This window comes from Mustelus asterias, chromosome 22 (genome assembly GCF_964213995.1).
Source record: "Mustelus asterias chromosome 22, sMusAst1.hap1.1, whole genome shotgun sequence".
Lineage (NCBI taxonomy): Eukaryota > Metazoa > Chordata > Chondrichthyes > Carcharhiniformes > Triakidae > Mustelus > Mustelus asterias.
This window is the reverse complement of record NC_135822.1, coordinates 64519254-64546427: the sequence shown is the minus strand read 5'-3', so window position 1 is coordinate 64546427 and position 27174 is coordinate 64519254. Positions and strand designations below refer to the sequence as shown.

Genomic DNA, 27174 nt, shown 5'->3' with positions numbered 1-27174 from the left:
AACATATGAGAGAAAGAAATTTGGGACAATTCCAAACCTACTCTGAAATTACATGACACTCAGTACAATTATACAATTTTCGAAAGCTACTTGCCCACCCCAACTGGGTAAGAGCCAATCATTATAAGTATAGATTATACACCTTGACCAATAATATTTGTTGCTAGACAGCATAGGACTGTGTGATCAGCATGTGGGCCTGAAGGGTCTTCACTCATTGTCTCCTGATACTTACCAGACCCTCCCTTATCTATGTCCTTGGTTCAGTGAGTATCCTATTCATTAGGACTGTCTGGAGGCCCCTGCTAAGACCTTGGTTTAATGTGTATCCTATTCATTAGGACTGTTTAGCGACCCCTTTGAGTTGTTTTTCCCCTTTGCTCAGCAGCTGCATCATTCTAAGGAATGTGGTTCTTTTTACTTAACTGCATCCCATTATACCTCACAAGCATTATGCTATTAACAAAGGCACATGCTTTGAATACAGAATATGTTTTCAAAACTACATGTCAGAATTCTCTAATAGTGGTTATTTGTGACTATGCAAACAGGATATTTCAGGACTTTGTAACTTTTCTGTATTCTATTCACTCTGATCTTATCTACCCTGATCTGCTGTCTGGGTCTTTAGTCCCAACCCATTCTGAATCCCCTCCTTACAGTTAATAAGGGAGCTAATTAGCCAGGGTTTCTGCCCTGCTTGTCATGCAGTGATATTGCTATATCCCAGTGGTCAAATATCCTCCTGACATTGCCTAAGCCTTCATGTATATTATCCACTTAGGTGAAGTACTGAAGGAAAATAAACACTTGAGAAATGTTGCCCAGCAAGAATTGGTATTTAATGTGAGGAGATAAAATTGGTTAAAAAAAAAATTTCCATATTAAATTTAGACCAAAATTAGTGCATTGAATATTTGAGTCGAGGTGACCTCTGTTAGTTACCCAGTGAAATGCCTCTGTTGCCATGGTTATGTCACAGGATGATGAGCACTGTGCAGTCAATTGATTTCACATTTGGTCAATTTTGTGAGACTAATGTATTTGAAGGTATGGTGTTGTAAGTCAGTGCAGATGGTGAGGAACTAACCTGGTAAGTACAACACAAGAAATGTTGCTCTCCTCCCCACTGTGCTCTCAATTTGGATGATGCTGAATGTTTAGATGGTTTAATTATTGCAGATGTTGATGCTGCAGTGGTCTCTGCAATAGGTAAGATCAAACTCCCTGACTGAGCTGTGACATTGCAGTTAATAGCCTGCTAATAACTGTGTTGCATTACTCTGCGATATTGTTGACTGGGTTTATATCGGTACTTGTGGCGGTTACCCTAATGTGCTACCCTGATGCTTGGAGTTCTAACCAGCCCAATTGCTTCCACAGGTTTACGCAGACTGGTATGAGAAGTTTCAGCAGAAGCTGAGCAAGAAAGTTGTGTTGTTGACTGGTGAGACAAGCACAGACCTCAAGCTGCTGGGCAAAGGAAACATCATCATTAGCACCCCAGAAAAATGGGACATTCTCTCACGACGATGGAAGCAGAGGAAAAACGTCCAGAATGTAAACCTGTTTGTTGTAGATGAAGTTCACCTGATTGGTGGAGAGAATGGGGTAAGAGAAAGGAGGGAATGGGAATGTGTCCAAACAAAACAACGTACAGGGTTGTACAAGGCTTGTTGTTAATTGCCACATTAAAATCACACTTATAGCATCCAGCTTGAGGATTGGTTACAGTAAAATATCATGCTTGGAATTTATGTGGAAATTCCTCTCAACAGTACCTCAATATCTGATTGTTGTCTTTTGATTTCTTGTCATAATTTTAAGCCTGTTCTGGAAGTGATCTGTTCCCGAATGCGATACATCTCCTCTCAGATTGAGCGGCCAATTAGGATTGTCGCTTTAAGCTCATCGCTGTCTAACGCAAAGGATGTGGCGCACTGGCTTGGCTGCAGCACCACGGCAACCTTCAACTTTCACCCAAACGTTCGCCCAGTTCCCCTGGAGCTACACATTCAGGTATGATGGTGCAGGTATAGAGAGCAGAACCAGCGTTGTTAACCAGGCTCAAATCACAATTTCAAGGTCATTAAATAATGTATAAAATTCACATATTCAGCTGAATTTATTAGGTAAAATGCAGGAAATTAGTAAAACTTCTAAGTAACTTGAAGAATTTCCCCAGCAATCAGCAATGAGGGCAGTTGAGGAAAAATCATTGCATGGCTCTCCTGATTCAGGCAGGAACTACATAGACCTTTCTCTTACCCCATTCTCTCCCCAGTTTATGCTGAATTAGCTCCCAGTAGCCAGAGCATTGGGAGTGCTGCTCAGGTCTAAGTGTCTCAGGCAAGAGCAACCAACCAGATTTCCAACATCCAGGCGCTATCCAATGACCTCTGCTATAAAGTGCCCATGTCATGGGAGGGTGATGGATAGGATTTGGCTACACTGAGGCACCCTACTGAAAGTCACTAAACGTTGATTCAGAAATAAAGAATGAGAATCCAGATATTGTACTGCAAAGTTTTCACCCCTGTTGATTTGTATGTCATGAGGGTTAACATGTTCAGGCGAGACGGGAGAAAATTGGTGCTCAGAGTTGGGTGGGGTGAACACTTGATTTTAAATATCTTATTTTGAATGCAGGGCTTCAATATCAGCCACACGCAGACTCGCCTGCTGTCCATGTCTAAACCTGTCTACCATGCCATAATGAAGCACTCACCTAAGAAACCGGTGATTGTCTTTGTGCCATCCCGCAAGCAGACCAGGTTAACAGCCATTGACATCCTTACATTCTGTGCTGCTGATGTCCAGCCACAAAGGTAAGTTGTATTAAATCTGTAAGAATGTGTTTTGAAAATAAGCAGTCAAGTTGTCTTGTTAATTTTTGGTACTATAAATTCCATTTCTTGTGAAATATTTGAGTTTCTGAACGTCGATGCACCAAATTTCACCATTCTCAATGTCTTGTTCATTGAAGTGCTAGAATTCTTGTGAGGAGTCCAGATTCCTGATGCATGAAATGGGCGTTACTGATTGGACTGATGATTAACTAATTCTTGCTCTGTGCCTCCTCCTCCCTCCACTGCCCCCCTCACCCCATCCCCAACCCTTTCTGCAGGTTTCTGCACTGTACAGAAAAAGACTTGGTTCCATACCTTGACAAGCTGAATGATAACACTTTAAAGGAAACCCTTGCTAATGGAGTTGGTTATCTGCATGAGGGGCTCAACCTGACTGAGCGCAGAATTGTGGAACAACTCTTCCGCTCTGGTAAGAATCCTTAAAGGGCGATGGAGAAAAAGCAGGGAAGTGGGGTAAGATAGAGATCAACCATGATCATATAGAAGGCAGAGCGGGCTTGAAGGACTGAATTGCCTACTCTAGCTCCGAATTCCTATGTCCCTTACCATTCTCATTAATGACAAGGACAGGCTTGGTAGTGGCTTGTGTCAAATTCAGCTTCAGAGGATGTGCCGGAAGGTTTTAGCAATGAAATGTGAAATTATTGTTTGGCTCAGGTGAGTGAGTGTTCAGCTGTTACATTAGGCACTGATTTCCCTTGGGGAGTGAGTTTTGATGGCACTAACAGTGTCATTCTCTCTTCATGCACTTCTCTCTCACTGAGGAATTTGCGTCAAGATTGCACACAGGAAGTGCAAGACTCAGTTGTAATTGGAACAAATGTTATCCGTCCGGGTGCTTTGAATCATGTCCAAGATAAATGCATGTGATTGTACTTAACAATTCTCCTCTTTGCAGGCGCAGTACAAGTCGTGGTGGCCTCTCGGAGTCTCTGTTGGGGAATGAATATCTCCTCTCACCTTGTTACCATCATGGATACCCAATACTACAATGGCAAAATCCATGCGTGAGTATTCTACAACATTGCATACTCTCCTCGTATAGTTGTAAGAGAATGGACAGTAAGAAGAACTGAGAAACTGTCACTTCAAGACATCTCTGCCACCAAAAGAGGACCTACCTCCAGGAGCCCTCATTTTCCCTGCAGCATCAGTATATTTCATCTTGCGACATGCAAAGTATTTATACCTTGTTATTTTAATCAGTTTTCAGACTGAATGAGGTGACTACATTCTGAAATCTTTATTTTGGCACTTCAAGAGACATTTGTCAATATCCCTGTGTTGTTGGGTTCTTCTCTCTCAAGCCTCTGCCTATTTTTAAAAAAGGATCCTTATACGTTGCACGTTTTTATACTTCTTGTATGGCCCCATATTCACCCCAAACTAGAATCAATCAACCATATACAGTAATTGATCCAATTCTGTCTGAAAATGGACAATACTCATCTCGGCCTACTGTGCCTGATCAGCAAATTTAATAATATCACTAGAGACCCCCTGTTGTTCATGATTACTGCAAATAGCAGTGGGGTCTCAGAATAAATCTATGGTGAACACTATGTCTTGGATTACGCAGCAACTCTCAATCTATCTGGACAACCGATCAACTATTCTTTGTTTGACCAACTTTATTGGATTGACCTTTGAAGTTACCCCCTCAAAGAGTTGTTACATCCTTTATTGAAGAACAGAATGCACTGAGGCAAATTGCCGACTGTGCACAAGTTACAAATTGTCAATCAACTCCAATTGAGTAAACATTCATGAGAGCACTGTACTTAAAATTTGGAGGCTGTTTGACACATAGGTGTTTTGTTTCAGGTATGTGGACTACCCCATTTATGACGTTCTGCAGATGGTTGGACGAGCTAATCGTCCCTTACAAGATGACGAGGGAAGATGTGTCATTATGTGCCAGGGGTCAAAAAAGGTGAGGACAATACGCTAATTCACACAGTGCACCTTGGGCAGCGCTCTGAATGCCTGTCCTCAAATTACTGCCTGCAATGTGTCAGTGCTTTTTTGCATATTGCCAAGAACTGCACCACTTCTATGCTGTTTCCAAAGCTCAGACTGATCCTTTGTTTCAGGATTTCTTCAAGAAGTTCCTGTATGAGCCACTGCCAGTGGAGTCCCATCTTGACCACTGCCTACATGATCATTTCAATGCTGAGATCGTCACCAAAACCATAGAGAACAAGCAGGATGCTGTGGATTACCTGACCTGGACCTTCCTTTACCGCAGGATGACCCAGAATCCAAATTACTACAATTTGCAGGGTGCGTATATGCATCGTTCGCTTGCAAGGAGAAATTTGAACAATGTGTAGGTGTCAGAATTGGTTCAGTGGTAGCACTTAGACCTCTTGGTGAAAATGTGTTCCCATCCTATAATTTAAGATGACATTTAAAGGCAATACTGAGAGGTGCCATCTTTAAGATGAGACATTAAATGAGGGCCTCATCTGTCTCTTGAGGTGGACGCACAAGATCCCATGACACTACTTCAATTATAGTAGGGAAGTTCATCACAGTGTCCTGACCAGTATTTATCTCTCAAGCAAAACAAGTTAAAACAGATTGGAAGCTTGCTGTGAGGAACTTGGTTGCTTTTTTTCCTACATTGCAACGTTGACATCTCTGCTAAAATACTTAATTGACTGTCAAGCACTTGAGTGTCCTGAGATTGTGAAAGACGCTAAATAAATTATTTGCTCCCTTAAGCCTTGGAACATAAAATGTTTCTGTAATACCTGTTGAAAATCCAAGAATGCCGTATTTAAACCACAAAGCGTGGTAGTTCCTGGCATGGCTGATTACTAACGACGTCACGTCACATTCACAACTCTTGAGATGAGACTTCTTGTGCCTGTGATCTTGCACCTGCGATTCAAAGGGGCATTTGTACCATTTTAAAATGCAGCGCTGTTGTCTGAAGTGAGAGTGGGCAATGTAATTTACACAAGACCAAGATTTCATACAATTTAGCAAAATTACATTTGAAAATTATTTACTAGCAGTATTTATCTGAATCTGCTCGACCTCTCCAGTGTGGGCTGGAGTAGGATGTGATAGCTTCAATCAGTTTCTTTCCCCAGAACACCCCAGTGCAGCAGTGAATGGTGAATCCTGTTTTGTTTTCCAGGTGTATCCCACAGACATCTTTCAGATCATCTCTCTCAGTTGGTGGAAAATACCCTGAATGACCTAGAACAATCCAAGTGCATCAGCATTGAGGATGAGATGGATGTGGCGCCATTGAATCTAGGAATGATCGCAGCTTACTATTACATTAATTACACCACCATTGGTAAGTGCTGCTGTTTCAGTGAGATTCAGTGGGGGAGGGATGCCATCTCTGTGAAGTTCCAGTAAGGCGGGTTTCGTCACAACTCAAATATATCTCTTACAATTACCTAAAGTGGAAGACTCCATTGTCGCTATCTGTTGAAATGTGCCTGGACTGAGCAGTAGGAAGGATGGCCAAGAGCCTGAGCATGTCATTCACATTGCTGAAATGAAACTGGAAACTGAGTTTTGTGTTTTGATTTCAGAGCTGTTCAGTATGTCTCTAAACGCCAAAACAAAGATCCGGGGTCTGATTGAGATCATATCCAATGCTGCAGAGTATGAAAATATTCCCATCAGGCACCATGAAGATAACCTCCTGCGACAGGTGAGTGTCAGGCTGCAAGTGCTGTTGAAGGCCATTGTGGGGCTGGGAGGTGAGGTTGTGACATAATGTCAGTTAGTGGTCACATTTCTGTAGCTTAAAAGTGGTTTCTATTTTTGATTCACAGCTGTATCAGAAGGTTCCTCACAAACTGAACAACCCAAAATTCAATGACCCACATGTGAAGACAAACTTGCTTCTTCAGGCACATCTTTCCCGTATGCAACTGAGTGCCGAACTGCAGTCTGACACAGAGGAGATCCTCAGTAAGGTTAGGAAAAAAATGGAAGCTTGAGTATTCACGTGTTTTGTGTATTAATTTCAGCTGTTGTTGCTAGGTCCTGAAACCTTCGTGAATGGTGCTGACCCGGTCTTTTTTCTACTAGGCAATTCGTTTAATCCAAGCTTGTGTGGATGTGCTGTCCAGTAACGGTTGGCTCAGTCCAGCTCTGGCTGCCATGGAACTGGCCCAGATGGTGACACAGGCCATGTGGTCCAAGGACTCGTACTTGAAGCAGCTTCCGCATTTCACTTCAGAACACGTCAAACGCTGTACTGACAGGGTAAGGACAGAAATGCAAGCTGAATGCTAAAACAGAATAAAAGTGGGACCAGGAAGCATGAGAGTTGTGTTGACTGGATAATTAAATGACAGGCACTGAATGGTGTGTAGACAATGTAAAGGCATAGTTGGGCACATGTTTGTGCTGATAGTCTTGAGTGCCTAGCTCTGCTGACTATGTCAACAGAGGAAGTGTGGACTCTGACAGCTTCCATTCTTTTTCTAGTATGCAGTAATTTAATGTTGATTTTACAGCATGGGACAGAAATTATGCAGTAAAGTTGAGAAAACATTAAACTTCAACACATTATATGAAAACTTTGATAAGATTTTTCTTCCAAATATAAAAAGTACCTTCCTAATTGCTCTGTGCTGGAAGTAACAAGTGCCTGATCTAGTTGAGAGATGGGTTGAGCTGCAGGTTTGTACTTGTTGAGTAATGTTAAACGATTTTCTTTTAGGGGACTGACAGTATCTTTGATATCATGGAGATGGAGGATGATGAGCGCAATGCACTACTGCAGCTTTCGGATGCACAGATGATGGACGTTGCCCGATTCTGTAACCGGTACCCCAACATTGAGCTCTCCTATGAAGTGATTGAAAAGGAAAACATCAAAAGGTAAGAGTGATTAATTAAAACATATGTCGGCCAGTATAAATGCAAAGACCGAGATTTTTCAGGTGGGACCTGGATTTAAAATCTAGCTCAGCTGCAGAGGATAAAAGTTGTTTGATCTTGGTCTTCAGTTCAATTGACTGAATGATAAATGACCAGCATTGAGCTCACTGGGACCTACAAATTCAGGTGCTAAAGAGGATTACATTTTATTGTTCACTTTTAAAGCAAACCTAAGTGTAATCAATTCAGTGTCAAATTTGAGCTTGCTATGGGCTGCGAAAACCTGGAATGTAAGGTCTCTGCTGAATTTCTGAGCAGCAGACAGTTCTTCAGCGAGGGAACTAGAAGTTGCTTCAACCATGGGAAAGATGGAGGGCCAGCCACATGTTGCCTTGATTCAGTCAGGCTATAGGAAATTGGAGAGCCAAGTACTCCCAACTGCGTAAATCAGTTCACTTCATTAGTTTTTAAGAGAAAAGTCATAAAACTTGGTGAGATGGGTGACAATGTGCAATTTTGTGCAGTGGTTCCTCGGTCGTGGTGATGGTACAGCTGGAGCGTGAGGAAGAGGTGACTGGACCTGTCATTGCACCTTTATTCCCTCAGGTGAGTCCATACGCCAAGGAAGCAACTCTTTCCAAGCATCAGAATTTTTATCCTGACTATTTTCTACTTGTCTCACAAACTTCTGTTGTAAATCCTTCAGAAACGTGAGGAAGGTTGGTGGGTGGTGGTTGGAGATCCCAAGACAAACAGCCTGATATCCATCAAGAGGCTGACCCTGCAACAGAAGGCCAAGGTTAGTATCATCTCCTCACCTCTGCAAAGGAGATAATCATTCATTGACGATTCAGTTATGTGTGGCAGTGACTTAAGCTGCAGGATGCCTTACTCAATTGAAATTTGTTCAATTTGGACTTTGAAGGCATTGTCGGCTTCCAATAGAATAGGACCATAGAGCACAATAAGGAACTCTCTTTCTCAGGCAGTAATTGATGCTCTGTAACTTTAAATAAACTTCAGTTAATGCAATAAATTAAAGGATTTGGAATAAAGTATGGAGTTAAGTGACAGATTAGCCAGGATCTCGTTGATTGACAGAACAAGTTGAAGGGGAGAAATGGCTTCCTTCTGTTCGTATAATTTTCATACAAGTCTTGTTAAGAAGCCAGTTACCATATGAGCAATTGCAAAATGCCAATGTAGAGAGCGAGCTCAATCAATGCTGTTACACTCACTGCTCTGCTAAAAGTTACGTGATCAAAGATTTGCAGGATGCTTGCTGACTGACCAGGTTTACCAGGAACCACTTCTGTCGATATAGATGCATGTAAATTACTTTAAACTGAGAATATAGGTTGGTTGTGGTGTTTTTCTAATACATGGTGTTCATTGTTTCAGGTGAAACTAGATTTTCTTGCACCAGCTCCTAGTACCCAACATTACACCCTGTACTTCATGAGTGATGCGTACATGGGCTGTGATCAGGAGTACAAATTCAACATTGATGTCAAGGAAGCTGACAGTGAAGGCGAGAGTGACTCTGATTAAACATCCCGATCCAAATCTGTGATTCTGAAGACTGCTGTTATTAAGATCTTCTACAATGCATGTGCACATTGTCAGATTTCTGAAACAAAATACATTGAGCTGCTCTACTACTTATCTCGTGCACAATAAAGAACTGATTATAATGTAGATTGTCTTTAGCGGCACGATAGCACAGTGGTTAGCACTGCTGCTTCACAGCTCCAGGGACCTGGGTTCGATTCCCGGCTTGGGTCACTGTCTGCGTGGAGTTTGCACATTCTCCTCGTGTCTGCGTGGGTTTCCTCCGGTTTCCTCCCACAGTCCAAAGATGTGCGGGTTAGGTTGATTGGCTATGCTAAAATTGCCCCTTAGTGTCCTGAGATACGTAGGTTAGAGGGATTAGCAGGTAAATATGTAGGGATAAGGGGGTAGGGCCTGGGTGGGATTGTGGTCGGTGCAGACTCGATGGGCCGAATGGCCTCTTTCTGCACTGTTGGGTTTCTATGATTCAATGAAGACCTAACATCTTTGTTCAAATGTGGTATCAGACAGAATTGATGACAAATGGCTACATTTGGCTTCTACTGTTTAGACCATGAATTTTAGGTTACTATGGTAAAGTTTATAGAATGTGTTTGAAGAAAATGTTTTTTTGCTCCAAAAAGTCCCTTTGTAATTTGTACAGTTTATATGGTTAAGTTTGAGTGTAAAGAGTGAGCTGTTCTGTGTGTGCGTATGTAACCTTCCTCACTGCTACTCTGTCACTCAGAAGTTAGCCCAAATAAAATATGGTGTATAATTTTAAGTCTGTCAGCTTTTCTTTTTTTTAAGCAAATGAGTGCCTGGTGCCAGTTGTATTTCCCAAACTCCAGGATATTGGAATTCCCTGTAGAATTCTTCAGCTATTACACTTCTCTGAAGTATTCCGTTTTCTTGCTTTTATTTACAGGAAAAAATTATCATTGTGGATCTGTTGGGCACTCTTCAGCTACACCGATTATTGCAAACTTTCATGCAAACTAGTGAGAAGTTTCCAAAATGAGCTTGGCTGGAAATTCAATACCAATGCTTATCAGATGGTGGGCAGCCCTGCTCACCATCCCAGGACACAAACACACTTCAGGTGAAGCAGTGTTTCAGATGCACGTATGCCCTTTAATCTGGTCTATTGCATTCACTGCTCCCAATGCAGTCTACACAGGAGATGAAATGCAGGCTAGGTGATTGCTTTGCAAAACACTTTCAGTCCGTCTGCAAGCAGGACCCAGACCATCCTGTTGCTTGCCATTTCAACACACCATTGTGCTCGCCCGTCCACATGTATGTCGTTGGCCTGTTGCAATTTTCCAGTGAAACCCAACGCAAGCTGGAGGAACAGCACTTCATCTTAGGCATTTTACAGCCTCCAGACTGAACATTACGTTCAACAACTTCAGGGCATGAACTCTCCTCTACCTCCAGTCCATTCACATTTATTGTTTTCTTTTTGATCTTAATCCATTTTTCATTACCTTCATAGAATCCTATAGTGCAGAAGGAGGCATTCGGCCCATCAAGTCTGCACTGACCACAATCGCACCCAGGCCCTATCCTCACCATGCATTTAGCCTAGTTAGTCCCCCTGACACTAAGGGGAATTTAGCATAGCCAATCCACTTAACCTGCACATATTCAGACACAGGAAACCAGCGGAAACCCATGCAGACGAGGGGAGACCGTGCAAATTCCACTTCAACAGTCACCCAATCTGGGAATCGAACCTGGGTCCCTGGCACTGTGAGGCAGCAGTGCTAACCACTGTGCTGCTTTTGTCCACTTTTAAATCTTTCTTTCCATCTTTTTCCCTCCCCCAACCTCACCAGGGCCATCTGTCATTTACATCTTCTGATCTCTGAATAAAGGCTATTAACACTATTCTCAGCCTTTTTTCACTGCCTTTGACCTTTCTATGACATTTCAGTCAATTACACAACCCCACTATTACAGTATAAATCTTGTCCTATTCTCTCCACAGATGTCATCAGATCTGCTGAGATTTTGCTGCAGTTTCTGTTTTGTTTGGGTTTGTAATTATATTGGTTTGTGATCCTTCGATCCCAAATGTAATGACTTGCTGCTCTTTCCTCATCTGACTCCCCCCATGTCTGTCATTGTTTTACCCATCTTTGCTATCCCACCCCCTTGCTCACCTCTGGCAGGAAACATTTTGGATTTCAGTAATATAGTCACTGTAGGACGTGATATAATTTCTATCCAATGCCTATTTCTCCTCTTCCAACTCAGAACAGAAAATTGACCAGTTAATCTTATCAGGACTCCACAAACAACTGTCAATAACTTACAGGAAAAGGGGTTCAATGTGCCCTGTAATGCTCAGTTTGGGTTCTGCTACTCAGCTTGTGCCTCAACGTTTAGAGGCTTAGTCCAAAAATGGACTAAACTGCTGAAATGGGGAGGAGGTGAAGTGAAAATGCCAATCCCTGACATCAAGGAAGCATTTGTCATCAGAGCCTGAGCAAAGCTTAAGTCAATGGGAATCAGAACAGGTGTCCGAAGTGCTGAAGCCCAACCATCTTCAGCTATCACCTTCCCTCCATCATACTAAGGGCACTCTTCTAAGGGCCCATACTCATGTTTGCGGATGACTGCAGTGTGTTCAGCACCATTCACAACTCTCAGATACTGAAACAGTCCTTGATGTTCAATGGAATTATCATCACTGAATCCCCACAACCTAGAAGTTACGATTGATCAGTGAGGAGTATTAACAATTATGGAAGAAAAGTCATATTAATAACTCCAGTGAAAGGGTGAACAGAGACAAATCACAAAAAGCCTACACAAGGTTAAACTGCAGGATAATAAGCAGCTAGTTCCAGACACCTGACATTCAGATAAACAAGAGAGAACAATACTGTTGTTAGAGGGATTCAAAATACCTTGGGACTAAAATACTGATAAAGACTTAAAACAGAGTGGATTAACTTAGGATAAGAATCACAGACTGCCGTATACATTTTACAGAGGTACTGTCTGCATAGAAACATATAAACACAAAGAATTTAAATACATATTTCTGAAAGTGTGTTATTGAAAAAGCACACATCCTGGCTAATGGCAGAGTTCTAAGGCATCATGGGAAGTAGTCAAGTAAAGTGAACCACATTCCTTATAACAATATACTCACAGAAGCATAGCTCTTATTGGCATAGGCTCTCAACTGTCCTCATGAATCAGAATATTCATCAGCCAAGGATGAAGCTCGTGATCCCAGACAGCTTAATGAATAGACGAAGCATTAAACCAGATAAGAGGGTCTGGAGCAAGCCAACAGATGGCCATGGGAAAGATCATTCGTAACCACTATTCCTATGCTGTCAGAGAATAAATGTAATTGGCCAAGGTATATGACATGTACTAATAATGATTGGCTTATGTCTGGTTGGGATGAGCCAGGGACAGGTAAAATGACTTTTGGAAATTGTATAATTAAATTCCCAATGTGATGTAACTTCAGAGAAGTGTTGGAAAGCCCAGCACTTTTCTCCCAGCGTACGTTGGTCAATGAACATCTTTCACAAGGATACTGTTGTTGCGAGTCTTGGTATTAGCTAAAGTTCAGCTCAATATTTAGTCTCTGAAAAAAAAAACCCAACAACTAATTTAAAGTTAAAGTTTATTTATTAGTCACAAGTAGGCTTACATTAACACTGCAAGGAAGTTACTGTGAAAATCCCCTAGTTCCCACACTCCGGCGCCTGTTTGGGTACACTGAGGGAGAATTTAGCATAGCCAATTCACCTAACCTGCACAACTCTGGACTGTGGGAGCACCCGGAGGAAACACACGCAGATACAGGGAGAATGTGCAAACTCCACACAGACAGTAACCCAAGCCAGGAATCGAACCTGGGTTCCTGGGTGAGGCAGCAGTGCTAACCACTGTGCCACCGTGCTGCTATACTTTGGACAAGGAAGTGATCCATGTTCTAATATTCAGACACAGCTTGGATGCTGAAAATATCGTGGAAAACAATACTCAATTGAAGCAAGTGAAAACCTCAAGTCAATTGGATATTATAATTAAGTATAAGGTGATTGTGATTAGTTTTAAAAACTACTTTTACATAATGCCTATTCTTTTGCTAATTACTTGTAATTGGAGTTGAAACTATAATTGCCTATGTGTTTCTGAATTTTTCACTCAATGGTCTGAACGACTTCATTCAGAGTCCTATAGCTATAGTCTTTTAATGAATCATCTGGAAACCATTCTGGTGACTTTGTCTGGCTAATTGAGGGGAACGATAGTTTTAAATACAAGAAGAAAACCATCCTCACAACCAGAAACAACTGGACGTGCAAGTAAACAGGATGGCTACCAAAGTAGAGTAACGGCTAGGAATACTGAGGGATTACTGAGCTCCTGGCTCCCTAAAGCCTGCACAATGTCAACAAGGAACAAGTCAGGACTGGAATGGAATACTCTCCACTTGCCTTTGTCAATGCAGCTCCAAATTGCTTGCTTAGCATCCCATCCACCAACTTGAAATATTCACTTCCTCCACCGCGGACGCAGAGTCACAGCACTGTGTACCATATCTAATATGCACTGCAGCAATTCACGGGGTTGCTGAAACATATTTCCAAACCTGAAACCTCTTACTACCAAAGAAAAAAGGGCAAGGGCAGCAGATGCTTGGAAACATCACCAGCTGCAAGATCCCTTCTGACTTGGAACCAAAAGGCTGTTCCTTCACTATTGTTCATTCAAAATCCTGAAATTCCCACCTCAACACTGTGGGTATACCTACAACCAGTGGACTGGAGCAGTTCAAGAAGGTCATGGGTCAACAATTAAGAGAGAGCCTTGCCAGCAACACAGACATGGAATAAAAACTAAATGGCAGTTGATATCTGTCTCTTAACACCACCCCCCCTATCATTTATGTGTAACCTTACTGTAAAATGGGAAAACTCTCAATGATGCAGATGACCATTCTTCCGAAAGTCTCTCAATTATAGAGTAATATTCTAAAGACTTTATTGAATACTTGCTTTAACATGCACACATGTGAGGGAGAAGAATTCTTGCCTATGAAAGCTTCAAGAATCTATCACATTTAAGTGCACGTAATTGTCTCTAAGCTAAAGAGATACATGAATGAATAATCTATTTGCATTGTTTGCTGAAGCCCATTGTTAAGATACTTGGCTAAATCTATTGGAAAATATAGTAAGCTGAGCAATGGTTTTAATTCTCTTTCAAAAAAATGTAAAAACAAATTGGTTTGTTGAATTGTTAATCTCTACAGAGCATTTTGTGGTCGGCAGAACATAACCATGAAGGGATAATTAGTGCAAATGTGAAAATAGTTACGTGAAGTAGTCATGGTGATTAATTCCAAGACTGGACAGTTAATGTGCAGTGAAATGCAGTTATTGAGAATGTCCGCATTGTCCTGTCGAACACCTCTGGCTGAGAGCTTGCACTAATCTTCAAACTCGTATCTCCAGATAGTGATATCCCCATCATCACTGCATGATGCCAACAGCCCTGCTTGCTTTGGGTTCCATGCCACACAGTTGACATCCTGAGTGTGCGCTTTTGGAATGTGAGCCGTGAGTGAAAAGGTGGGTTGATGTGGGTCCGAGCCAGGATCCTCCTCAAATATCCTGATTGCATCATCACCACATGCAGTTGCTATCGCATCAGTCATATGACACCTGAAAGGGATGAAGTAATGTGAACAGTTTGGAAAAGCTGGGGTTATTAGACGATCTCAACAAGATTTAATGGAGGTGTTCAAATTAAGTGTTTCTACAGAATAAAGACCAAGGAACTGTTATCTGTGGCAGAACGGTCAGTAACCAGAAGACACAGATTTAATGTGATTAGTGAAAGAGGCAACATAAGGAACTTTTTTAATGCAGCGAACTGTCGTCATCTGGCAGCAGCAGATTCAATATTTACAATTGGATAAATAGTTGAAGTGAGGAAAACAAATTACATGGTTCTGGGGAAAGATCGGGGGATTGCAATTAAGTGAATAGCTCTGTCACAGACAAACCAGAACAAATACAAATGGCCTCCTCCTAATACATATGAGCAATCCACTTAAATCAGTGAAAAGGAGGCATGCATTTTCTGTCATAATCATTGAAGTATTTGAAATAAGGGACTTTCCTTCGGGTGGATTCCCAACAGAATGCTGACTTTGAACTTACCAGGAAATGTCATAGATGGGACGTGCGTGAAACCCAGAAAGGGTGCAGATACACTTCCAGGACAGATCTGATCCACTGCATACCACACCTGCACCAAAAAGAAAATAACAACCTCAGCGTAAGCTTCTTTCACTGCACAGGCTATCAACACATTATGGAATTGTTCTTTAAGGGAAACAGCAGAAAAATAATTTTCAGTGGTTCACATTGAATCTTACTTGTCCAAAACAAAATGTGCCATTTGTCCCACCACATTTTAGCATGATTAATCACACGAGTATGCTGTTTCCACACTAAATAAAACAGGATGACACTTTCATTACAAGTGATACAAATATATTTCAGCAGTAATCTGCTTCTAATCCTGTTACATAATTTTGTTTAGTGCTGGAAAACTTTGACCTTCTGAATATTGACTCAAAAACCACCTTTACTGTGATCAGGTTATTTTGATGTCCAGGCTTCTGTTAAACAGCCTTTGTTTTTTGCAAAAGTGATTATGTTTTACCTAAGAACTGAAAAGGAACAGGAGCAAGGGGAAGGTTTAATGGTGGCAATACCAATATATCAGTTTGTGCAATAGCACATTCGCAAACAAGTTCAGATATCAGCATAAGGCTATCTAGGTTATCAGTCAAATGGGTCACAATTCATCTCTTTTTGGGTCAACTGAAAAATAAACAAGGGCCACATTGTGCCAAGTTCTGCTTCTTTACCTTGTTCATTGCCGGGCCTGTATGCTTTCCAAACTTTCACAGTTTTATCATCACTGCAAGACACTAAACGTTCCCCTATTTTGTCAAAAGCAATACTCCAAACTGTAGACTCATGACCTTCGAGAGTGTTGACACAGACCCAGTCATCATCTTCCTCCTTGTACAGCTTGATGCTGTTATCATAGCTTCCAGAAGCCAGGAGCTAGTGTTAAATTAGAAATATACATTTAAGCCAACATGATAATTTAGAAGTTATATAGTCCTGACTACATTGTAGCATGTGATATGGTCTACCTGACTCTGGCTTGCTATATACATTTATATAAATCCCACATCGAAGGCAGAGACTGCAAATAAGAAAGTAAGGCAGTGTAGAATGTCGATGTGGTAGTTCTTGGAAACTCTTACCTCTCCATTTGGGTGCCAGATTACATGTTTGACATCCTGGGTATGAGCATTCAGTACACTCACGCACTCGTAATCATCTTCCTCATCCACTAAAATGCAAATTATAATAGTCAGCAGCAGCTACTGAGACAGAGACCTCGCTCTACTGCACTGAGCTGTAATGCCTCATCACAGCAGGTTACTAATTTTAGAATGTCAGAGTACATAGCAAGCACAGTTTACAAAATATACATGGCATTTTGGCATATTGTTGGTCTTTAACCCAACCCTTGTTAATGAGAAGACCTGTATAATTACATCAGGCCAGGAATAGCTTTTTCAGTCCATTGAGTTTGGAGTGCCTTTCAATCAGATCGTGGTTGATTGGCATCCCAATCCATTGACCAACCTGCATCATTATTCCTCAACATCTTTACCAAACTAAAATCTATCAATCCCAGTCTTGAAAACTCCACTTTACTGAGTATCCACACCCTTTTGGGAGGAAAACGTTGCACATTTACACCCTATCATGTGCAGACAAAGTGCTTCTTGGTTTCACTTCGAGCATAAGGCGGACCAAAGGATTGATTAAGAAGTGGAAAATAGATTATGAAAGTAACCTAGCGGGGAATGTAAAAACTGACTGTAAACGTTTCTATAAGTATGTGAAGGGAAAAAGATTAACAAAAATGAATGGTGGCCCCTTACAGTCAGAAACGGGGGAATTCATAATGGGGAATAAAGAAATGGCTGAACAACTAAATGTGAAGACATGAATAATGTACCAGAAGTTCTGAGAAACACAAGTTTTAGTGAGGCGCTGAAGGAAATCAGTATTAGCAGGGAAATTGATTTGGGGAAATTAATGGGATTGAAGGTGGATAAATCTCCTGGGCCTGATAATCTTCAACCCAGAGTACTTAATGAAGTGGCCCTAGAAAGAGGAAATAGATCCATTGGTGGTCATTTTCCAAAATTCTTTGGACTCTGGAATTGCTCCTACAGATTGGAGGATAACTAATGTAAGCCCGTTATTCAAAAAGAGAAGTAGAGAGAAAACAGGGAACTATAGACCAGTGAGCCTAATGTCAGTAGTAGGGAAATTGCTAGAGTCCATTATCAAGGATTTCATACCACAGCATTTGGAAAGCGGTGGTATAATCAGGCAAAGTCAGCATTGCTTTACGAAAGAGAAATCTACTGGAAAGCTTTGAGGATGTAACCAGTAGAGTTGCCTGGAGAGAACCAGTGGGTGTGGTTTATTTAGACTTTTAGAAGGTTTTTGATAAGGTCTCACATAGCAGACTATTGTGTAAAGATAAAGCACATCAGATTGTGGGTAGTGTCTTGAGATGGATAAAAAGCTGGTTAGCAGACACGATGTGGAGATGCCGGCGTTGGACTGGGGTAAACACAGTAAGAAGTTTAACAACACCAGGTTAAAGTCCAACAGGTTTATTTGGTAGCAAAAGCCACACAAGCTTTCGAAGCTCTAAGCCCCTAGAGCTTGTGAGCTTAGAGCTTCGAAAGCTTGTGTGGCTTTTGCTACCAAATAAACCTGTTGGACTTTAACCTGGTGTTGTTAAACTTCTTACTAGCAGACACGAAGCAGAGTTGGAATAAATTAGTCTATTTCCGATTGGCAGGCAATGACTAGTGGGGTGCCGCAGGGATCTGTGTTAGGATCCCAACTGTTCACATTATATATTAATGATTGGACAAGGGAACTAAATGTATTATCTCCAAATTTGCAGATGATACAAAATTGGGTGGGAGGTTGAGCTGTGAGGCGGGTGCAGAGATGCTTCAGCGTAATTTGGACAGACTGAGTGACTGGGCATATGCATGGTAGATGTGTAATGTGGATAAATGTGAGGTTATCCATTTTGATAACAAAAATAGGACAGCAGATTATTATTTGAATGGGTATAAATTGAGAGGGGTGGATACTTAGTGAGACCTTGGTGTCTTTGTGCATCAGTCACTTAAAGTAAGTGCGCAGTACAGTAGGCAGTAAAGAAGGCAAATGGTATGTTGGCCTACAGAGTGAGAGGATTTGAGTATAGGAATACAAATGTTTTGCTGCAATTGCATAAAGCGTTGGTGAAGCCACATCTGGAGTACTGTGTGCAGTTTTGGTTTCCTTATCTGAGGGAGTGCAGCGAAGGTTTACCATGCTGATTCCTTGGTTTTAGGACTGTCACATGAGGAGAGACTGAGTTAGTTAGGATTATATTCATTGGAGTTTAGAAGAGCGAGAGGGGACTTCTTAGAAACTTATTAAGTTCTAACAGGATTAGACAGGGTGGATCCGGAAAGAATGTTCCCGATGGCGAGGGAGTCCAGAACTAGGGTCATAGCTTGAGGATGAAGGGTAAAACTTTTAAGACTGAGGTGAGGAGAAATTTTTTCACCCAGAGAGTGGTGAATCCGTGGACGTCTCGACCACAGAAAGTGGTTGATGCCAAAACGTTGTATGATTTCAAGAAGAAATTAGATATAGCTCTTGGGACTAAAGGAATCAAAGGATATGGAGGGAAGGCAGGATCAGGGTATTTAATTTCATGATGAGGCAGGATCATAATGAATGGTGGAGTTGGCTCAAAGGGCCGAATAGCCTACTCCTGCTTCTATTTTCTATGCATGTTTCTATGGAAAACTTGTTCACATTTCAATTCGTTAATCAAGCAAGCCCAGGCTGTCCAACCTTTCCTTTGAAGACAACCCACTCATTCCAGCTATCAGACGAGTAAACCTCCTCTGAACCACCTCCAATACATTTACATCCTTCCTTAAATAAGGAGACCAATGTTGCACACAATATTCGAGATGTTGTCTTACAAATGTATAACTGAAGCATCACAGCTTTTTATGTTTCATTCCTATGGTAATGAAGGATAGTATTCCATTCACTTTTTTAATTACTTGCTCGACTTGTACACTAACCTTTTGTGACTCATGCACTTAGAACATCTAGGTCCAGGTGAGGGCAGCAGAGCGGCGAAGGTGATTGACGGTTGCAGGTAACATTTGCATAGGTGCAGTCACTGTGACCAGAAGGTGGATTTCTTGGAGACACCTTCCTTCTTCATGTGAAGGCAAGTGTCCAGGTGAGGACAATTTTTTTGGGGGGCGGCACAGTGGCAAGCACTGCTGCCTCACAGCGCCAGGGTACCAGGTTCATAGAAATCATAGAAACTCTACAGTACAGAAAGAGGCCATTCGGCCCATCGAGTCTGCATCGACCACAATCCCACCCAGGCCCTACCCCCATATCCCTACATATTTTACCCACTAATCCCTCTAATCTACGCATCCCAGGACACTAAGGGGCAATTTTAGCATGGCCAATCAACCTAACCCGCACATCTTTGGACTGTGGGAGGAAACCGGAGCACCCGGAGGAAACCCACGCAGACACGAGGAGAATGTGCAACCTCCACACAGACAGTGACCCAAGCCGGGAATCGAACCCAGGTCCCTGGAGCTGTGAAGCAGCAGTGCTAACCACTGTGCTACCGTGCTGCTACCCAAGGCTGGAATTGTTCAATTCCAGCCTTGGGTCACTGTGTGGAATTTGCACATTCTCCCCGTGTTTGCGTGGGTTTCCTCTGACAATCCAAAGATGTGCATGTTAGGTTGATTGGCCATGCTAAATTGACCCTGGTGTCAGGGGGACTAGAAGGGTAAATGTGTGGGGTTACAGGAATAGGGCCTGGGTGGGATTGTGGTTGGTACAGACTCGATGGGCTGAACAGCCTCCTTCTGTACTATAAGGATTCTATGATTCTGACCTAGATCCCTCTACTTTGAAATTCTGCAGCCATTCTCCATTTAAGTAATAGTCTGCTTTTTCATTCTTCTTGCCAAAGTGAACAACTTCTGGCTGGGAGTTTTGCTAGTGCAGTTCGGGGGGGTTTAAACTAGTATGGCAGGGGGGTGGGGATCAAAATACCAGAAAGACGTGGAGGCTTTGGAGAGAATACAGAGGAGGTTTACCAGGATGTTGCCTGGTATGGAGGGGCTTAGTTATGAGGAAAGATTGGGTAAACTGGGCTTGTTCTCACTGGAAAGACGGAGGATATGGGGAGACTTAATAGAGGTGTATAAAATTATGAAAGGCATAGATAGGGTGAACGGTGGGAAGCTTTTCCCCAGGTCGGTGGTGATGTTCACAAAGGTGAAGGTGAAGGGGGGGGAGGTTTAACACAGATATCAGAAGGACATATTTTACACAGAGGGTGGTGGGGGCCTGGAATGCGCTGCCAGGCAAGGTGGTGGAGGCGGACACACTGGGAATGTTTAAGACTTATCGAGATAGCCATATGAACGGAGTGGGAATGGAGAGATACAAAAGAATGGTCTAGTTTGGACCTGGGAGCAGCACAGGCTTGGAGGGCCGAAGGGCCTGTTCCTGTGCTGTATTGTTCTTTGTTCACAATTACACAAACTTACAGCATGGGGAGCAGGCGGGTAAGTGGAACTGATTCGCTTCAGATCAGCCATGATCTTGTTGAATGGCGGGGCAGGCTCGAAGGGCCAGATGGCCTACTCCTGCTCCTATTTCTTATGTTCTTATGGAAGGAGGCCATTTGGTCCGTCCATCTGCAGCAGATAAGGTCAGGGCCAGCCTAATCACACTTTTGAGCCCTCAGTCACTTCAAGTGCATCACCAAGCAGTTTTCAAATGGTAAGAGAGTTTTTGCCTCTGCCACCCTGTCAGACAGATTTTGTAGGTTCTTGACAGGCAGTCTCTTTGAAGAGAACTTATTTGATTTTTGATTAAATATTCTCTCACCTTCCCAAACCCACACACTTTTATCCCGGCTGCAGGTTGCAAGGAGGCTGCCCGATGGAGCCCAGGCGACAGACTTCACTTCATTCTCATGTCCTTCCAGAGTTGTCAAAAGCTGTCAAAAGAAAAACACTCGGCCTGAACATCAAACCGTCAGACGCCATGCCATGCAGGATCTGTTGTTAGTTTGGAGATGGTAATACAGAAATAAACACATCGGTCGCTTTGACCTTGTTTGATGCCAAATTTGCGAAAGGTTGAGGGCAAACCCATTGGAGTTTAGAGGAATGAGAGGTGGTCCTCACAAAGCATTCAAAATCCTGGGGTGATCTGAGAGAGTGGATGTCTCCTCTTGTGGGAAGAGTCGAGAGCTAGTGAGGGCAGAGAGGGTGGGCAGAGAGGGAGGGCACAAGAGGGAGGGCACAAGAGGGAGGGCACAAGAGGGAGGGCACAAGAGGGAGGGGCAGGGAAGAGGAAGGACATTGCAAACACTCAGGTCCTGGCAGCCGGGCTCTTCCACCATCCCCTCAAACCTTGGTCATAAAATTAGGGGTGCGCTACCTCAAATCCGCCATCCTTCTTCCTCCAGATGCAGGTGGTGGCGTCGAAGCTGACCGAAGCCAGGTAGTTGCCGCAGGGCGACCAGGAAACCTTCCGCACGGTCCGCTGGTGCCCATCTTCCAGCAGGCACTTGCACTGCCAGGTCGCCCCTGAGTGTGTGTGAGAGAGAGATGTTGATGGTTAAATGGATCCAGGCCTCCCCCCCCCGGCCACTCGGCACAACCCGCACCTTGTTTCGCAGCCCTCCCGCCGAACCCGTTCACACCTTCTCTAGCCCAGAGGCGCACAGCCCGATCGCCTCCACACGAAGCCAGCAGCGCGCCGCTCGGGCTCCAGGCCACATACCAGGCCCGGGAGTCCGGGTGCGCCGAGAAGCGCAACTCGAACGCCAACCGCCGCTTCATCGCCGCGCGCCGATCACAAGCCCCGCCCCCGCTCACCGGTTGGTTGGAGGACCACCACGGAGCTGGTCCCGATTGGTGAGCACCCGCGTCAATCAGACAACCACGCGACCAATCGCCAGCCGGCGGCGGCCGCGCCCTCGCTCCCCGACGTCACATCCGGTGTGGGTCCATTCGGTCGGAAACAGGACGTTGCGCGCGGCTGAGTGGAGCGGCAGGGGGGAGGGGGCAACCGATTTGATCGATTTAAATCGCGGTCGCAGCGATTCCTCGTTGGCTTCGCCGGGCGGGACAGGACGGGAGAATGTACGGACCTGCGGGAGCCGGTCTGTCAGGGTCGCGCAGGCGGCCGGGCGCCGGGGGCGCGCTCCCCAAGCACACGGAACGGAGCCTGGCGTCGGCGGTGCCGGGCGCGCTCTCGGTGACCGCGCTGTGCACGGCGCTGGCGGAACCGGCCTGGCTGCGCGCCCATGGGGGCACGTGCCCGCGCCAGGAGCTCGGGGTCGCGGATGTGCTGGGACGGCTGGACTCCACTCTGCTGGAAGGTAATGGAAGGGGTGGGGAGTGTCTAGGAAGGGCTTGTTTTTTTGGCCTCAGTGCCACCTGACCAGGAAAGGAATGCAGTCAAAGCTCCTTTATATACCTGGGCGATGACTCAGGATAAAAGCTGCCATTGTGATCATTATGGAGCTTGCTCACCCCTACCACTATTTGCCTACTTCTGCTCCTAATTCCTATGTTCATATGCTCTCTCACCTTAAAGAGCCTGCCTGCATTTGTGATTCAGGCTGCAGGTGAGAGGAATGGCCATTTGAGATCCCCTTCACCTGTCCAGTTTGTTTAGAGAAAAGCTTCTGTTGGTGCCAGTGCCTTGCCTTTCACCAGCACAGGGCGTCCCAAAGCACCTTACAGCCAAAGTCGTTTTTTTTTAAGTGATCTCACTTACAACAGGAAGTGCAACAGCCAACGTCACACCAACAGCAATGGGAGAGTGACTGGCCAAGTTTTTGTGATCTTGATTGAGGAACAAATATTGGCCAGGGCACTGGTTGCTCCTTTATTGAGACTGTGTGCTCTGGAATCCTTTATACAGAAAGTCTCAGTTTAATATCTCATCTGAAACATGGCACCTCTGACTGCGTGGTACTCCCTCAATATTCCACTGTTGAGTCAGCCTTTTTGTCGTTGTCTGATTAAGTCTTGGAGAAGATTTGAACCTGTAACTTCTGACAGGATGAGAATTCTGCCACCAGCCACAGCTTGCACTGAATTCACTTCAATTTTTTTGTTTGCTGTTTAATGTACATAGAAGTCTGATATTTAACCTACACTCATTCTTTGCAGATTATTGTATGAACCCGCAGACTGTGCTCTTGCTGCGGGTCATTGGTGCCTTCTGTTTCCTGGGGATCCTTTGCAGTTTGTCAGCTTTTCTACTTGACGTGTTTGGACCAAAACATCCAGCATTGAAGATTACCCGTAGATATGCCTTTGCTCATATTCTTACAGGTATGTGAAAGTGAAACTGCCACAATCTGTTTAGAAACTAGGCGTGCTTTATTTTTAATCTTTGTAGAGCCATTTCGCAAGTGACTTTTGAAATGATGACTTCAGCTCATCTCAGCCTTGACTGTTTGGCAGGAAGTCTTTTTTATTTCAACAAGCAAGATGAAGCAACATTAACATATAGGCAGATATTTCCCACTCAACTCGCTTTCTACTTAAGCTATGCTGATGAGAGGAGGCCCCTTAGATTACCAAAGTAAAGTTTCTCTTGCATGTATATTGAGTGTTCCCTCTGCTTACAGTTGTGATTGTGCTGCCATCATTTTGTGCAGAGGACTATTTGACAAATTATGGGAGTTTATCCTGGCACACATCCTTTTACTTCACTCATTGTCTTTATTTATTAACAGTTCTCCAATGTGCCACAGTAATTGGATTCTGTTACTGGGCATCAGAGTTGATCCTAGCACTTCAGCAGCAGCACAAGAAATACCATGGATCCCGTGTCTACGTGACCTTTGCAGTTAGTTTTTACTTGGTGGCAGGAGCTGGAGGAGCATCCATCTTGGCAACAGCTGCTAACCTTCTGCGGCACTACCCGACAGAGGAAGAGGAACAAGCATTGGAACTGCTGTCAGAAATGGAAGAGAATGAACCCTACCCTGTGGAATATGAGATTGTCAATCAGTTCCAGCCTCCCCCTGCATACACACCCTGAGCATCAAGACACATCACAATTTTCTCATCTTAAATCTCATTTCACTTGACTCTTGGAACTTGGCCCTTATGTTCAGTGAAATTCTTCATCTGGAGCAGCTACCTCCAACCCCTTGTCATCCTTGCAGTTCAGGTCATGTGTTGGGGGCCAGAAACTATGGTCATCCCAAAGCTACAAGTATTGCTGTGCTCACTTGATCATTCCTGATGGATGACAAGAGACATTCTTGAAGGGGTTGGAGTTCTCAACTGTCACCATATTTTATCCAGAGGCAGTATCTTTTTAACTTGGATAGGCTAAATTTGAACATTTGTAAACATTAAACATTTTTATAGACTTTTTAAAACTGTTCTCTTTCATAGTGCTTGAAATAAACTAGAATCGTGCAGTGCTTCTGTTATTGCATTATTTACAATACTTCACAAGCACTTTATTATTTAAGTGGAATTTTTAGACTTCTTAAAAAGTTAACATTCTTTTACAAGAACTGTATGTAAATATTTTCTGTCCGTGATTCTATAGGGCAAGATGCATGCCAGTCAAAAGGATACTGTCTCTGGCCCATTATCACTCACTGAGCTTTAGCTCATTGTGACACCTTAGTGTTCACTAACTCATACTTCTCCCTTTCCTGATTTAACCCCAGAGAATATGTTCCATTGATTCAGTCAGAAAAATTCCAGTACTGAGTTCATGGGAGCCTGTCAGCATTGTGGGGGTTTGAGTTTACATCTGTTGGATTTGTCCAATTTTTCAGTTTGTGTCAAGCTGTTAAATTGAATAATTGAAAATAATTAGTACTTCAAGTTTTACCACTGGCGTTGGTGGAAGTGTCAGTTGCCTTTCCCTACTCCCATTTTAGGCCTGAGGAAGAAAGCACTTTATCAAATTGAAGGTAATATCATGGTTAGCTTTTAGAATAATACAGCAAAGCAATGTGAATTCAGATAGTGACTTCAATGATGGGAATCGTAAGCTGCTTCACAGGAGAGTAATCTTGACGATGTGGCATTAACCCAGTTGCAAATATATTGTGTGAGTTTGGTCAAAAGTAGATTTTAAAAGATGAAGGCAAATGTGAAGGGAGTGTTTCTGACTTTCCCTTTAGAGCCCATCCCAAACCTGTCTCACACAAGTTGAAAAACATCAATTACTGTTAAGTAATATAGTGTCTATACAAGGTAATATTTCTTCAGTACTTTACCAAATGTGATGTGTTGACACCACAGGACTTTGGAAGCTGGTCAGTATTAAGGATTCAGCAATATTTGAATGACCACTGCCATGAATGGTGTCGAAGCTTCTCATCATGTTTTATCAGAGCACACAAGGTGAAACTTCCCTATTGGAGCGACTACAGACCCACACAGGCTGGTTATGTCAATGTAGTTAGTTTGTTCTCACTCATCTCCATAAAATTGAATGTGTGATATTGGCCCTGTGAATTCCTCTTTGGATTCCGCAAACAGTTTGTCATAGGGAGTGTGACCATTCCAGTGCAATACCCTCACTCCTTCAGAACAAATGAGCTGAGGTTGTGGGAGGCACTGTGCCCTTTCATGGCAATATTGCACAGTCGTTAAGGAAAGGTCACGGCGGTGATGTACCACATGAGACCTCTGTGTGGAAAAATAATCTGCTCACAAGTAGATTTTCTTTTTGCGCAATCCTCCTGACAAATTTTTGGATGTTCTCATGCTGTCCAACCAATGACTGCTAACTGGAAGCAGATGACATTGCAATAGAATGGGGTAGGCATTCTGGAGTCGAAACCGTTCTCTTTTCACTTGAGTCCCTGCAGGCACTTTAACTGATGGGAGTTCAGAGAATGAACACTAAGGAACAAATGGCAGGGAAATTGGATTCAACAAATTAAGCCAAAATGGACAGAATGCCACAGTTCTAAGTAGAACAAAACTTCCAGCAATCACAGGCAAGATAGTTAAAATTTGACATGAACCGATGGCTGTTAAGTAACTTTCTCTCAGCATAGAGTTTCCAGATAGTGGCAATACCCTTAATCCCTGACTCGAGGAGAAAGTTTACCTAACATTTACCACAACGGTGTAAAGAACAAAGTCCTCAATCTTCACCTTGTTGAAGAGTAACTTATCTGATTGGCAGCACAATCAGAGAAAAATAGTTTGAAAATGTATAGAATCAGTGCCAAATTCTTTGCATGCTGTCTATGAAATCAATGCATCAGGGACGAAAGAAAATGCAAGATAAATTCTGCTGTGGAAAGATTATCTGAAGTCTGTCTGTACAGCTGATGACTTTTAATAAATGTTGAACTACAAGACAAAGACACTTATTGGTACCAATCTCATCCCAAATTATGTTGATAATTAACACTTTCAGAAATATTCCATCCTTAGTAGTAATTGGGTGGACTTTAATCATTCCATCTAAAAGCTGTTGGCCCAGAGTCTGGCTGAAAATCGAGGTTGGAGCCTTCCTTCTGCAGCCTTGCTCATCTGCCCCTGAAGATCTGGTGACTGCTTGTGTCTGAGACCATTTGCAACCAATGCCCATTGATAGGCAAATTGGAAGACATATGGGAAATGGGGGACTATTGATATAATTTCAGGAAGTTCCTT

The 27174-nt window shown here is 43.1% G+C and overlaps 3 protein-coding genes across 3 annotated transcripts in view; 2 read left to right on the top strand and 1 right to left on the bottom strand.

Moving 5' to 3' along the window:
• snrnp200 (small nuclear ribonucleoprotein 200 (U5)) overlaps positions 1–10065 on the top strand; it is a 34824-nt gene extending 24759 nt beyond the window's left edge. The window contains exons 31-45 of the mRNA XM_078239492.1: positions 1384–1611; positions 1828–2019; positions 2650–2828; positions 3128–3279; positions 3769–3877; positions 4695–4803; positions 4964–5153; positions 6019–6183; positions 6428–6549; positions 6674–6817; positions 6933–7109; positions 7570–7730; positions 8255–8336; positions 8437–8529; positions 9132–10065. Of these exons, the coding sequence (XP_078095618.1) occupies positions 1384–1611; positions 1828–2019; positions 2650–2828; positions 3128–3279; positions 3769–3877; positions 4695–4803; positions 4964–5153; positions 6019–6183; positions 6428–6549; positions 6674–6817; positions 6933–7109; positions 7570–7730; positions 8255–8336; positions 8437–8529; positions 9132–9281 (2253 nt within the window). The 3' untranslated portion in view covers positions 9282–10065. The remainder of the gene's footprint in view (positions 1–1383; positions 1612–1827; positions 2020–2649; positions 2829–3127; positions 3280–3768; positions 3878–4694; positions 4804–4963; positions 5154–6018; positions 6184–6427; positions 6550–6673; positions 6818–6932; positions 7110–7569; positions 7731–8254; positions 8337–8436; positions 8530–9131) is intronic.
• Positions 10066–12033: 1968 nt separating this feature from the next.
• Positions 12034–22381, bottom strand: ciao1 (cytosolic iron-sulfur assembly component 1). The gene is made up of 7 exons (XM_078239499.1): positions 22215–22381; positions 21950–22098; positions 21392–21503; positions 16612–16700; positions 16204–16405; positions 15488–15575; positions 12034–14986 (listed from the first exon to the last, which is right to left on the bottom strand). The coding sequence occupies exons 1-7, from the start codon at positions 22351–22353 to the stop codon at positions 14752–14754; spliced, it is 1014 nt and encodes a 337-aa protein (XP_078095625.1). The 5' UTR covers positions 22354–22381; the 3' UTR covers positions 12034–14751.
• tmem127 (transmembrane protein 127) lies at positions 22093–26884 on the top strand. Its single transcript, XM_078239500.1, has 3 exons — positions 22093–22895; positions 23695–23859; positions 24267–26884. Exons 1-3 carry the CDS (start codon positions 22655–22657, stop codon positions 24572–24574), a joined length of 714 nt encoding a protein of 237 aa, XP_078095626.1. The 5' UTR covers positions 22093–22654; the 3' UTR covers positions 24575–26884.
• Positions 26885–27174: the final 290 nt, after the last annotated feature.